Here is a 15,518-nt window from a genome sequence, read left to right as displayed (position 1 = left end):
TTATAGACCATCTACTTCTGTGTAGATATATAATCTGGGGGTGAACGTTTAGACTGAGTGCATAGGCAAAAGATTCTTACACATCGTGACGTTTGTCGGGAGAGGAGGTGATCACCCCGAGGGGGGGTACTCGCTTGGATTTAGTATATGATTGCAAAATGTGTCTCATATTAAATTGTTTCATTATTATGCAAACCATATAGCCATGGAAACATATAAAGATTTTATTGATGTGAAATTTATTCTATGTAATTTCCCGATCGTCCTTGGTGAACACGATACGAGCTCTTTTTGTTTTGTACATATGTACACGTGCTGGTTTTACAGCCGTTAATTCGTATAAACTAAATTTCTGACGAATTTTTGTTTTCATATTGAAATACTACAAATAGAGAGCATATATTTAATTTAAATGATGCTTTTCTCAAATCCACATCTCTGGCCGCTTGAAATGTCTGATCATCATTGTGCGGGCAAATCGGTCCCCCACTCTGGTTATCGGCAGCAACGCCCAGATTACTGTTTAATGGCGCTATGCGTACACGAGCTGGAACTACAAAGTGAATAGGCTCCGTCTGTTACGTTAATAAAAACACAGCTTCAGTAATGACAATGGCATGCTTAGAAGAACGCACTCTTCTTAGTAACATTGTTGCCGAATGTAGAACCTCTTGGAAGAATCATAATTTTGTCTGCAGAAGGCGTAAACCGTCCGGCAGTGAAATTCATAACATAGACATCATCACGTCTGTGCATGGAACGTCTGTGACTTTGCTTTTGTCAGCCGAGTAAATATATACTTGTACAGACGTATGCAGTGAGATTAAACCCCACATTATTATCTAATTTCTCGGCTGTTTGGCAGTATTCAGCGGATGATAAAAAGTTTTGTGATACGGGGCAATACATCCGCTAATTTGAACCGGCTTGCAACACATCAAGCTAGATTTCTCTGTTTAATAACGTGGGAAAAGGAACACCACACACCAAAGGCGTGGGAAAAGATTTCTCGTTCGTGTGTAGAACATTCTTACGCATGTCATAGCGGTGTATTTACGCATGCGTATATTGGTAGGCAAAAAGGCGGATATCAATTTGAGTAATGGCATTTCTGACGTAATCAAAAACACCGACAACAATATCAGTTATAAATCTTTTCAATTTTTAATGAATGTGATTTTATAATGCTATTACACGGGCAGTGTGAAAGGCGTAATCACCGCTGTATACAATCAACGTTGAAATTAACACAGTTAGACTAACCATCACATTACACATTCAGCGATTGACGGGAAAGCCGCGAAGTAATTCCCTGAATTAAATACTTGCGGGTTGGTGAATATATGCCTTGTTTTACAATGCTGTAACTTGCATAGGTGATCAAACGAACCACATGAAGTATCGCATTTCACGGAAAATAAATTCTAGATAGTCACAATTCTCCTGAATTATAACCAACTGGCGATAGATGGACATTAAATATTTGGTCATGTGACACATATTGGGTGATACACTGCTGATGTTAAGAAAACAAGAAAATCAGATGTGACGTTAGTTTTTGTCTAATTTGAACGCTCGTTATTTTAAATCTCATACAAATATTAAATTAGTTTGTTCGCTCTAAATCCAATTGTGTGTACCACCAATGCCGAGGTGTATTATATCACTTATTACTAGCCGAGCACACTGTAAACATTGTTGCTAATAAAAACTATGCTCGTATTTTTTTTCAAAGTGTGCAACATTTCGATTATGGGAGAAATATCTAGCCATCGAAGCCGAATGTTTTGTGTTGTTAATTCGGTAAATGAAAGATCCAACGGCAATTTGCAAATTTGAACAATCAAACATTTGTCATTCTTTGTTACATATAAGTCATGTAAGTTCTACCACACCGAGTTGTCAAATTAAAATGATTTGAACAAGGTTTTAGTAACGGTGAACGTGAACTCAGTTCGCATTAACGTGGTCATGAATATATATATTAAACTGTCGCGATAAGGATGTGATTTATTCTGGGTGATCCATGATCTTATACTAAAATGCTTTCGATCGACTCGGGTGTGATCTCAAGAGTATTATTTCAAGGAAGTCAGGTAATATACTGAACATAAATCAACTACTGACGGCGAGCTGATCGTTAATATATTCTCCCAATATGTGTATTCATTTGAAATTCAACGTGTATTTTGACCCAAATAAACTCAGAACAGGCTCTCAGCTGCTAGCGCGTTTTGTTTATATGTACGTGTCGTGTCTGTTTGCATATAATCTGATAGTTACGTAGCACGCACTGTAAACGGCATAGGAGTGAGAATCTCCTACAGTGCTTGGCGTTCACCGTTGATCCGGTGTTACACTCATAATCAGCCTGATTGTCATTTCAACATTGACATATGGTATTAGAAACTAAATGACGCAGGGCATTAATTCCACGCTGGGTTAGTCTTATTTCTGCAATTACTAAAGGGTACGTCAATGTCAAAGTGTTAAATGTTAGCGTGCATTTGAATATGAAACGCGTTGTAATGATCTGTTGTTATATCGGGGGTAGGAACATTCACGGCAAATCGCGGTGGTTAGTTATATGTGCACTCATGCTTTGGTGATTTCAACTGAAAAGGTTTACCACCTGTTCCACCGTAATGTAATTTAAGTCTATGTGCTGAACTTGACATTCATTTTTCTTCAGACGGCTTCAGTGAATTTCATTTTCGCCAATTCAAATTATTCTCTCTCCGCATTCATGCATTTAATGGGATGGCGAGGAAAAAAAATAACCAAAAATAATTTAATATCGGCAGCACTCGACACTCTTTGTTACAAGACATGTGGGATTTTACCTTTCTCTATAGGTTATGTAAGTAATGCAAAATTCAAAACACGTGCACGAACGATGTATCAAATAGTATACAAGACACTAACTGCAACAACAATATACATCGTCATCTCTTTACTCATTACAGGTAATGCATACTGTCACTGGTTTTTCGATGGTGATCTTTGTTGGCCGACTACCCCAGCTAATACAACTGTCAGACTGACGTGTCCTAATGCGAGACCAGGTGAGTAGGAACCTCCCTGTCAACGAGCATTCTCTGTCGCTGTCTTCGTCGGCAAGGGCGTGGCGATGATGGATTCAACTGAAATCCGTTGAATGATATCGGCATATGGACGTACAGTCACATACAAGCTGACTCTATTGTCATGGAAATCGCTAGTGAAAATTCGATACAATATTGTTAACCTTCAATATGAAAGTTAATGTTATTAACAAACCGATTAATGTATGCCAACCCCCTCCCTCAACAACACCTCCAACCCCACCCCAATATGAACAGTTAATGTTATTAACAAACCGATTAATGTATGCCAACCCCCTCCCTCAACAACACCCCCAACCCCACCCACACACACGTGGAAATAGATTGGGTCAATTGAGACTGATTAAAACTTTGATGTTTTATCAAAATATCACCTGAGAGGAATGTCCATGCTGCGTTCTTATTTCGATAAAATTGATGGCAACAGTCTAGTTATTTCAAAAACTACTTTCCTTTTTCCCGATAGAAAAGCATGTCCAATACATGTGCATTGTAAATTTTGAAGACGACTGTATTACACCAGTTTTATTTGTGTTTTGTTATTTATTGATCTGTTTTATGACGATGATGATGCTATATTTGTTGCATTTAGATTTATTTTCACTTTATTATTATCAAAGCAAACTACTATAAACACAAAAGTACGAATATCTATTGGGGTTGAAAGATATGAGCAAGATCCGACTTCATACTTTTCATTCATCTTTAAAACACCACGTCCACATTAACAACACGTCTCAATTCCTACAACTCATAAATGGGATAGTTAAATATTATTTACAAAATCAGATTTGAGAATGATTTGTTAGAACAGAAGAAAGCTAACCTGAATATGCAATTTGTTAAAGAAAATATAAAAAAACTGATACGAACTAATTCAAACAGATTCACATTACCAGTTCAATCACGAGTTGATTATACTACTTAACGCGTGTATCGTAAAGATGTTGGTCAGGCTGTATGTTTGATTGGTGACAAATCAAAATGATCATTTTTTCATTAATTAATATATACAGTTCGAAAAGGGGCAACAAACAAACATGGTCTAGAAATAGAACAGAAATAGAGTTCGCACATGATTCAAATGACCGAGGGTAAACTGCTTCGAATATATAAGGTTATATTCGAACTCGGAATACCTTTATTACGAAGACAAGAACAGTGAAAGCGTACAACGCGCACAGACTTTTATACACCCCCCCCCCGAGGATTCAGGAAAGGATATTCAAAATGACCGCGCTAAACGCCCATTGCATAAATGTGTCACAAATTTACAAATATGTTAGTGTGAGATGTGTTCACCTTCATGTTCGTAAAGTAAATTCAAATGGCTGACACTATCAGCGTTGTGTTAGTTTGCCATACAAATACATGTAAAACTATGAAATTACTATAGCGAATAAATCACAAAAACACAGACCCTTGGTGTGCGGGAATAACAAGGATTTCCACTGTCCGCGCCGCACGTACAAAAACGATCTCTCTATTCTGTAAATTATGGTATATGGCCGTACTAATCAATCATCCGCTAACAATGATTACCAAACATATTGCACAAGATCTAATTTCCAAACATTCTATCAAAATCCAGATGAGCAGTTATGGTTATATTTAATTTGGAAAAAAAAAACGTGAAAAAAATAGATGATTGATTAGATAAGCCAAATCAGAACCAATCCGTCGTAATGCGACCACATATCCTGAAAATAAGTCGTATAATTAGTTATGTGTGTTTTCCTTGCTGTATATTCTCGATGTTATATATTCTCGAAGAAGACAAGTCGGTGGGGAACACATGTTTGAGTTTGTCCGAGTTTTAGGATTCCATTTTTGCAGCTACGCGTTTATTTGTGTTCAATACATATTTCTAACAATAGTAATTATTTATTTGGATATTTAAATATGATGTTCGAAATCAACACTATAGTGTGATCAAAATAATCATCGACGATAATTATAGCCCGTAGAAATTAAGCATAATGTTATTGTTCAAGTTGAATAAGACAAGTTATATAATTAACTTTTGTTTTTACTTGAAATCGCCAATAATACATACAACAATTAAATTCAATTGAAACGATTAATTTGAAAGTAAGACAAAATGTATATATTGACATGTTGCAAGTTTTACGGATATTTAATTCATTCATAATGTTCAATAAATATATTTAATTAAAAATGGACATAGTAAAATAAATGTCGCCGCTCCTTTCAATATGCGTGTATATATACTTCTCATAACTAAGTATGACTAATAATATATTAAAATTTCCTAAACAAATATATAAAGTATGAAGTCACGTGACGCTCCCGACGTTGAGTTATTAAAGCTGACACAGTCAGCTAAAGTACCTCGAAGAAATGCCGTGCATTTACTTTTAGATTACGCCTTTAGTCGCTAACATTACAAAGTTCACTTGTATGCATGCTTGTATAAAAATATAATATATTGAGTGTCAAGTTGGGTTGCCGATTGCTGAAGCGTTAAAATCCTACACGAAATAATGCCCTGAAAGGCATGACACGATACTCTCAAATACCTTTAGTTTTGCTTTTGATTTATTTTTTACGAGAGCAAATATTGTTTTATTTCAAATCAAATCGCATTAGGTGAAAGCATACGTAGATTGACACGTTATATCAGTGCATTATCGTACTCATTAATTCCTGTAACCCAATCATATTACACGTGTATTCAGCATTGTCCCTGGAATAGTAATGAAAGTCTCGTTGCATTCCTCCTAAGCGACAAAGGATATAATATACCCAGACGTTAGTGGAGTACTGGCGCTCTGTCTAAGACCGTACACGGTTCGCACGGAAACTAGTCTATACTTGAAGTGGCTCTCTAATGGAATAGGGCGACGCTTTCATCGCAAATAGGCGTACTGTGGCAAATCGAGTAAACATTAAGGCCACTACTCGAAGACGCGTAGATTTATAAAATTTCTCTTGGAAAAGGTTTTGAAGCGTTCCAAAAAAAATGTGCGGCAGTTAAAGTGTGCGGTTAACCTGACGTGATACTGCATCACGTGACGATACTTTTCATTTTACTGTTTACAGTGACGTCAGCAAACCAATGGCAATATTTATAAATATATACATAAATATCTATAAACCCAACTGATTTGATTTGAAGTCAGTCACTTTCAAAAGAGACTGGATTTCCTAGAGAGACATCACCCTTCATTCAGGTTTATGGATAATTAAAAACTCGCCTGAGTTTGTTGACTGCAATGTAATGATATCTTTAGCAAAGTTATTATACGTTCGCAAAATATTAAAGGGCGGTAGTCGTCGCGCAGCGCGTGTTCGAATTTCATGTAAATAAACAATATATTTTACACGCGTTGTATACGTCGCTATGAGTCCCATATCGAACAGGACGCGGCGCGACGACCACCGACCTTTAATCACTATCTTGTCAACGAATTCAACCTGACTCGAGAAAATCCGAATATAATTTGCTTACTTCGTTGCGAAGAAGCTGTCATTTTAGCGAGACCCGCTGGCGATTCAGTGATTTAACTGTGGTCGTCGCGACTGCGCACTTCTCATTCGCATGTGTAAGATGCCTAGTACGACGTCAAACAGTCGTGACACCACCACCCTGTGCATTTGTACTGTTCATGTACACGTTATTATTGTAACGTTATTGCCTTATTTCTTTCTCAAATGGGATTATGAACGGTGTATGGTTGAGTGATTTAGTCGTGCGAGCAGGCTCCGTCGCCACCAATGTATATCTAAGGTTTCTATTCGATAAAAAACATAATTGGATTCCACGAAGTACACTTGCCAGTTTTCAATCACTATTGCGAGAATATCTGAGTAAAAAAGAAAGTCGCTCCTTGTCCCCACTTGTGTTTTCCCTCACTGCTCGTATTTAACCTTTCGTTCAATACAATAACGAGGGCCCTATCCGCTACGATTCATCCCCATCTGCAGACCCACATGGATTCGCTAAATATGCTGTATCAACTATATTTTTATAGTACCAAATGTTTACACAGATTATGTTAAGAAACGCAAGTTAGATCACATGGGTAAATTCAACCACTCACGGCTCACATTAAAAGTTTAGCTGTCAGAGGGAAGCGGCGCGCAAAATGCATGCAGCTTGGCTTTTATTCGCCTATCATGCAAGGAATTACACCGCCTCATATGTTGTTTTGTACCACATGTGCCCCTCTTTTAGAGAAAGGTGCTGGCAGGGAATTACAATAAACAGTTGACTGGTGTCGCCGAAGCACATGGAGTTGAATGTGGCCAATTTAACATCCCCAGTATATTTTACGAGCTTTAAGTTAGGGCTCTTGTTGGGTTTGGTCTCATTATACCATCTAAATGAAGCTGGTAGGCTGAACAACCTGCAGGGCATGATCTCTAGATGATTACACGCACGCACTTGAACATCATGTGGAATGACCAACTAGCCAAATACAGCCTTCGGGCGCTGAGTCGGGGGAATTTTATTCAGTTTGATAGCGTGTAAATTCCCAGTAATTCTTGTTTCATCAACACACATAACTGATGGCGAATAGAGATAAAACTATATAATTAGGCTCCACGTTGCGGAAAAGTAGCGATTGAATGCGTGATAGTGCGAGTGTTCCCTTGACTAATGTCGTTACCAGCATCTGTGATCAATCGTATCTATACCATTTTATTGAGCAGATAAAATAGTGTGATCGTATTTATGGCAAATTATTTCCTGTGTGAAACTCATTTTATCTTTCATTATTTTGGATGTCGGCATGTAAATAGAAACAGTTTTAAATTAATTGACAGTAGACTACACCATCGAAGTTGAAAGGTTGTCCCCAGGTGCCCGTTATCGTGTCGCGATAACACGTGGACCCTGCAGTTGGCCGGGAATATATATACGTGCGGTACATACGTTTCATTGAAATACAAAAATGTTGGCACTTTGCCATAGGACACAAAATTGTTCGTCTTCAATTTCAACGATTCTAGTCGTATTTGCTACAACGGACAACGTGAGTGCTAATAACAAAGATGTCCCCAGTATCTGGAATTGCTATCAGAGAATTAGCGGGAACGTCTTCGTGTTGATCATATGAGGGCGGTGTTATATACGATGCGTGTTCTTAGTTTCACACTATTTAAAATGATATTTCATGCTACAGTACAATATGCAACTAACACAGCATTACACAGTACAACACTGCGTACCACGGCACTGTACATTCACAGACAACTGGCAGCCATCTTGAATATGACTTGAAACTGAACTACACTACACTACACTACACTACACTACACTACACTACACTACACTAAAACACACCACACTACACTAAAACACTACACTACACTACACTACACTACACTACACTACACTACACTACACTACACTACACTACAATACACGCCACGCCACGCCACGCCACGCCACACTTTATGTAACTATGAACATGTTGCTTTACAGACTACTATGCCGAGCTAACGTGTGGACCGAATGGTACATGGGTACCAGATGGATTCTATTTTTTAATGTGCCAGTGGTGCATCGCACTCGGTGAATGTGAACCACATGGCAACGTTACTGCTGTTGATAATAATGACGAAATTGCTTACTGGCACACGGTAAGTCTCTATATAACCTTCTCAATATAAAGCATCACACATTAAGTCAATACACACTCTCCTCAGAAAATTATTAATCTAATGATTAATGTTAACTTGTGTTTTGTTTTGTTTGTTTTTTTTGTTTTTTTCAGACTACTTTCTATATTAACGCAGTTTCCAGTCTGATTTATATCATTGGAAATTCCATCGGTATTATACTATTGTCAGTGGCTCTTTTCATATTCTGCTACCTAAAGTAAGTGCAAAGGTATATTCGACAACATTTTCACATGCTTGCAATTTTGAACTAAATAGCTCATGAGAGCCTCGCTTGTACACGGTTTTTTGGATGCGTCATTCAATTCAACCCCCATATAATATATTATTCACACCATATGGTATGAATACAGTAAGTTTATTTTACACACATATACCTTACAAAATAGGTTGCATCAACGCGAACTGCAAACACTATATATTCTTACAGTGATAGTTTTATGATTTGTAATCGTTCTTGTGGTTAAGTGTACATATAATCGACAATCTCTATTAAACCACTTAAACAAATGAACGAAAATTATCAATTATCAAGTATTTGGTCATTGTATTATATCTGTATTTTTCTGTTTTGTCAATACATGAACTAAAGTGTGCAGAACATAACCAACCTGAAACATTGTTATTTTATTTTGTAGGTGCCTTGCGAGTACCAGGATTTCCATTCACAAGAATCTGGTCGTGTCCTTTATTGTGAAGTCCGTTATTCAGATTCTACATCTTCATTTTGGTGTATATGTGTGGAGCAACCCGTTGGAGAACAGCATGAACAAGGAAACAATTTATCTATTCCGGGTAACGATTCGCGTATATTTATAGAAATAATCAGTACACAGATGTTATCCGATTTATTCTTTTTCGAACATTGAAACACAAACAAAAATTACACGAGAATCGTAATCTGTGGTTCTATGTTCAAGATGGCGTAGAGATTTCGATTCCATATGTGATCACCGTTCATGTACACAATCAGTTTACCGTCATGAAATTTAAGACTATGATTATACTATTAACCATTAATATTGGTAAATTGGTAACATAATCACTGATTTGTAAGCCAATTAAATGCTTACTCTTTACGCAATCTTATGACCCTTAAGACATGAATGACAGTAATATACGTGTAATCATCACGTATAACATATATTTTAGAATTTAACATAAATAATAATAATAATAATAATTATAACTTCTAACTATCCTCCATGGGACATTGTTAGTTTTAGCGAGCGAATCAGATTCTGAAATTGCTATTACATAATATGTATTGCTCTGCGTTAAAGAGGGAGGGTCGTCACCTGCGCACGAGCGGGAATTTAGTCCCAAGAGACGATAATAACACACGCTAAAAACGCAAAAGTTCATATAGGTAGACGCTTGTTTGTAAACAATGACACACTATGGCGATCTGACGCATGCGCAGGTGACGACTCCCCGCTTTAACACAACAATAATATTCAGATACAACAGAATGATAACATATGAACCTCGAACATTTACAGGTCTTATTCATTTAAAAAAAATACATTGAGCTTGACACATAAACCGATGTTTCTGGTATATTCAAAGACTTTGCTCTTTTTTTTTAATTATGCAGCCCGAGTATTGCCGACCTGTATTATCATTCTATTATTATTCTTTATTCGCCAATTTATCATGGATGTTTCTGGAAGGTTTATTTTTATTATCACGGATAACTGTCAGCGTGTTCAGCAAAGAACCGAACTTCATCGTCTTTTACATCATTGGCTGGAGTAAGTAAGAGTTGATGATACCTGATCTCAGTTGAAACGCTCGCTTATAAAAGTGCACACCTCATAGTGTGTATATTAGTAACGTAATGTTTTATTATTGAAATGTTTTGTTTTTTTAAATAGTGATCCAATTTAGTCGCATACGCTCATAACAGAATACCAATAGTCTAAAATGATCTTTTTGTTTATAGTTTGTCCCATTCCATTTGTTGCTGTCTGGGCCACAGTGTTGCATTTTGAAGATGCCAACCCGTGTTGGGACACTGAAGGCAATTGGAAATACTTCTGGATCTTATACGCACCGATGTGCGCATTCTTATTTGTAAGTTAATAATGCGATTACTATGAATAAAAGTTCAATGTGCAATAAACTACTTGGTTGGGGGATGTCCACATACCACTTTCAAAATGTTTTGTATTTAGTACGCAGGCGCGAAATTCGAACAACCAAATGTTGCAAATGTACTGCCATTTACTGTTTTTGATGCATTACAATGTATGTACATTTGCGGCATTCACAGGGTATGACTGTGTATGCTCAATACCTTGTACATTTTGTAGGTGATCAATTTACTCAAAATTAATTTACTTCCAACGTAGTCCAATTCACATGGACAAAATATAATATTGACTGCGTGTATTGCCAGTTGATACATGCGTCCATGAGAAGAAATGATACATATTCAAACTACAAGTATTGATGATGCAATCTACATGTAGCGTGTTTGTATGTCATATATTTCGACGATATTAAATAGCGGTTATCATATCAACTGGCTGCACATAAACAATCACGTATTTTGGAATTTGAGATTCCCCACCCAATTAAAAATCTCTCACTGTCAATATTTTTCAGACATTACATCAGTATGGTATCTGTAAAAATGTTTTCCAAATCCGCTCTTTGCATGCTGATAGATTCGCCCACTACGTGTTCATATGCATTCATGCCCTCGAGACTTGACAGTTTACCTTTGATTAAATAAATGATTGCGAGTAATATCCAGTGAGTGGGCGATTACTGTGTCATTTAGGAATCCAGAATGCGTTCAGTACAGTTTAATTTACCTCAAATGTATTTTTATTTTAGCATTATTTATTTATTCATTGATCTGTGCATATTTCAAAGCTATGTCCGATATGCTAGTGAAACTGAACATCTAATTTGTCAATAAGCAGAAGCGACTCTTGTTATATTGCAAACTTAGAAATGTTAGTTTGTTAATTTGTGTTTCCTTATTACAAAATCTGTGATGTTTAAAATATTAAAAAGATAGGATTCAATTTCAAGGCTATGAAGCTAGTAGTTAAGTTCCTTATTATTTCTATGAACTTGAGTTCAATGTCAAAAAAAACAACTGAATGACTAATTTGCATAATTGTGGTTAATTTCGCAACTTGATTCAAGCTGGCAGTTTTATTAAGCACTAATACATCGAATGCACGTGATCTGCTTAGGGCTGACAGAAGCCCGGCAAATACATGAACAAAAGCTATACCCATTATTGCTAAAATGCAATAACCTCGAGATATGTTTGCTTGTTAGCTCCTTGTCAGATAAACAGTGCAATATATACTCCCTTAGTCTGATTGATGTATTGTCAATATGGGTATATATGATTCAATATTAACTAGCCCTACTGGAAAGTTACTTCAAGATACCACTCCGTACAAAACTCATATTCAATTCAATTCACGGAACAATAAGATGTTTTGCTGACTGGTTCAATTTATCTGGGTTTTTTTATAAGTTTTATTTACAGTAAATAAAGTTACCTCAATGTTGATGAAGTTAAATGGACTCGAGATTAGGTACATTGAACCATTTAAAGGCATGCTTCCCGAGCGTTTGGGGGAATGAGTTTTGACTATGTAGTTTGTTACTATGACAACAATCAATATCTAATTAAATAATTTTACAGATTACAGAATTATTAACACGCTACATGTCATGATTACTACAATTATATTCTCGCTTTGACCAACAATAATTCTTCTTGTTATCATAGGCCAACTTTATTTTTCTTACCATGATAGTGTTCATACTTGTGACAAAACTTCGTGCAAGTCATGAGGAGGAAACGGCTCAAATCAGGTAAGAAGCATTCGCATGCCTAAGAGGCTGGTGGCGGTATCCATTATAAACTAAATTGTACGCTACTTTTATTGACGACATTTATTGATATGTAAAAAAAAGACCATGCACGTAACACTGAGATGGATGGCCGTCGATTGATGAGGTTATTTAACATTAATTTATTTTCAGAAAAGCCGCTAAGGCTACAGCTGTGCTGCTGCCTTTGCTGGGTGTGACGAACATTCTATTTATGTTTGAAAACAGTGGAGATCGATTGAAGATGAAAGGCGCCATCTACGGCATCATCCAAGCCCTCTTGAATTCCACCCAGGTAGGTTGGATGGTTGTTTGTCAACCGCGAAAGATGTTACTTCAACATCGCTATGAGAAGGTTGTCGGTGATTTATAGCAGAGGCGTTTTAGTGCTTCGTAAACCGGATTAAAATGCCTGGAGACATATTCATGAATGTTCTGCGTCATATGATAAACATCTGTCTAATCGATTTTTGCAGTGGCCCACACGTTATCTATCAATATAATTAGTTCGATGATTGGTAAATACGAATTTCGCATGTGGATACGTCTATTTTATAATATATTGCGTCATGCGTTCCTCGTTCACAGGGCATTCTGGTTGCAATTCTGTATTGTTTCCTGAACAAAGAGGTAAGTCTCTTTTGTACGGATGTGCTTCACTGACTGACAGTGTCGAATGTAAAAATATTTACTTATGGAAATGCGGTATTCAAATTTGGAACGACAAAGACATACCAATATGGTACAACCTTGCTTATACGGGGTATATCGTGATTGATGTATTGAATTATTTTTGTAAATCATAATGTTCTATCCTCAAAGTAGCATAATGTTTTTTCATAACTTTTGTCCCATTTTTTCACAAAACATTACTTGTATCACACAAAACAATTGTATTCACTGTTACCCGATACACGAATGAACACCTGTATACTAATTCAAACATTCAATATCGTTAAGGGCGTTTTACAAAAATGTTGGGTATGCTTCTACTTCAAATACAATGTAAGCACTAAAACGTCTGACAAAACAACTGACACGAACTTCGGACAAAACGTTACTTTAGTGGCAATCTTCGGAACTAGTTTAGTATGGTGCAGTGTTATCTTAATTACTGTATTACAAACTGGTAAAAACAAATATTGTTTGCACACCGCCCTCTATGCACATACTGGGATTACATATTAACGCTGGGTGGCGCTACACCCGTTCTATGTCGTCAATAAGTGACAAGCACAACTACTAAGACATAGTGTTACGAAGAAGGCAGAACTGACGGCTCCAATATATTTATTGATCATTCGGGACAAAATGATGAGTCATTTTAAAATGTTTACTCGGAAATATGAAACCCAGGGCAGTGATTACGAGGTCATTACGAGGATACCTCAAAGTATGCACGAAGACAGTACAGCGGGAGTATCGATCAACGCGCAGCGGTGGTCGATGCGACGGCGTACTGTCTGAATGCATACTTTGAGGTATTCTCGTAATAACCTTATTATCATACATAGTTTTCTTCCAAGGATACATCATGGGAATGCCGAAATCCAAAATGTTTAGAACAGAATCAGCGAACTTCTTTGTGTGGAGTCCGGTCAAACTCTGGTGGCACACATGTTTGTTTTTAATACAGAGGACGCTTACGCGCGTTATCATTCCATATTTGGAATTCGCATTTCCTTATGGAGGATGAAAATACCCCGTAAGGTACCGCAAAAGACATTGACTAAATCAGTGTTTTTATGATGACACACCTCAATTTAAGGAAACTGACTAACAACAGCTCAAACAAAAATACAATGTAATATGTCTTTGTCTCTCAGGTCCGTTCAACCATTCGGCGCAAGTTCAGTCGATTTCGCCGTGAAAAGAACAGACGAGACAGGCGACGATTTTCCAAGACATCTACGTATCTAATGACGTCATCAACCGAGGTATTTCTTTCAATGTTTCGCAGAAGAGCGTACTCTGCCTCGGCAGCGAATAAAACGCCGTCACCTTCCCCGAGATGCAAGAACAAAGTAAAACACTCTAGAAACAATGATATAGAAATGAAAACAATCCACCATTTAAGAAACGGACACCCTGAGCCATGTGCCCTTTGACAATGAATCATGTTGAATGCTTCCATTGGAAATTCTAAAGTCATGTGATATTCTTAGAGAAATTCTCAGTTAACCTGGATACGTTAAACGTTCGAATATCACTGCACATATCGCTTTATTCGCCATGTTATGATGCACACTACTCAATGTGCCTGAAATATGATTAAAACATTTTTTTACCATGTATTTTTAATCAGTTCATTTTGTTGCATAGGAGATGCACTGGCGCTGAGTGAATTGTGTTCATTTTTTTTATTGTTTCAAGTAGATCATTGATATTTTGTTTTCCGCTTTTGACATGCGCATGTAACGCCACCTCTGTAACATACATACATGCAACCGTATCCCAACCCAACCGAATCACATTACCTCATCTCACCGTCAATGCATCTTCCAAACATAGATAAACTCTGTCAACCCTATTTACTCATAAATACCAATATGCATGATTTGTTTTCACACATAGTAGACTAATAGAATAGGAATCTAGTAGCGATATGTGTATATTTATAGTATTTTTGGGATAATCGTATGATTACAGTACTGTTACACTCTGACACGTGTGTTTTACGGTGTATTTTTCCAGGTGAATACAGGACGCAATGGTGTTGATAGTAGCCATGCCTCCAATAGAACATCAGTTGATTGCGGCCAGCCCCTTCGTGTGTCAAACGACTTTAAGTTCGCGCATAATCGTGCTTGAAGTCTGTTTGACATGCATTTGGAGGGCCAGGATGACAAAGATAAAGATGTCTGCATAGCATGTCCGATAATAGACAGATGTCTCAGT

The 15,518-nt window shown here is 37.0% G+C and overlaps 1 protein-coding gene across 1 annotated transcript in view; it reads left to right on the top strand.

Annotated features, from left to right (window-relative positions):
- The window catches only part of LOC144348134 (corticotropin-releasing hormone receptor 2-like), a 45,976-nt gene extending 31,064 nt beyond the window's left edge, over positions 1 to 14,912 (top strand). The window contains exons 3-12 of the mRNA XM_078007633.2: positions 2,967 to 3,065; positions 8,557 to 8,714; positions 8,849 to 8,952; positions 9,392 to 9,548; positions 10,351 to 10,507; positions 10,699 to 10,829; positions 12,517 to 12,602; positions 12,774 to 12,915; positions 13,209 to 13,250; positions 14,447 to 14,912. Of these exons, the coding sequence (XP_077863759.2) occupies positions 2,967 to 3,065; positions 8,557 to 8,714; positions 8,849 to 8,952; positions 9,392 to 9,548; positions 10,351 to 10,507; positions 10,699 to 10,829; positions 12,517 to 12,602; positions 12,774 to 12,915; positions 13,209 to 13,250; positions 14,447 to 14,728 (1,358 nt within the window). The 3' untranslated portion in view covers positions 14,729 to 14,912. The remainder of the gene's footprint in view (positions 1 to 2,966; positions 3,066 to 8,556; positions 8,715 to 8,848; positions 8,953 to 9,391; positions 9,549 to 10,350; positions 10,508 to 10,698; positions 10,830 to 12,516; positions 12,603 to 12,773; positions 12,916 to 13,208; positions 13,251 to 14,446) is intronic.
- Positions 14,913 to 15,518: the final 606 nt, after the last annotated feature.

Source organism: Saccoglossus kowalevskii, chromosome 7 (genome assembly GCF_978046115.1).
Source record: "Saccoglossus kowalevskii chromosome 7, keSacKowa6.1, whole genome shotgun sequence".
Classification (NCBI taxonomy): Eukaryota; Metazoa; Hemichordata; class Enteropneusta; family Harrimaniidae; genus Saccoglossus; species Saccoglossus kowalevskii.
The sequence above is the reverse complement of the archived record's forward strand: the minus strand, read 5'-3'. Positions and strand labels throughout refer to the sequence as shown.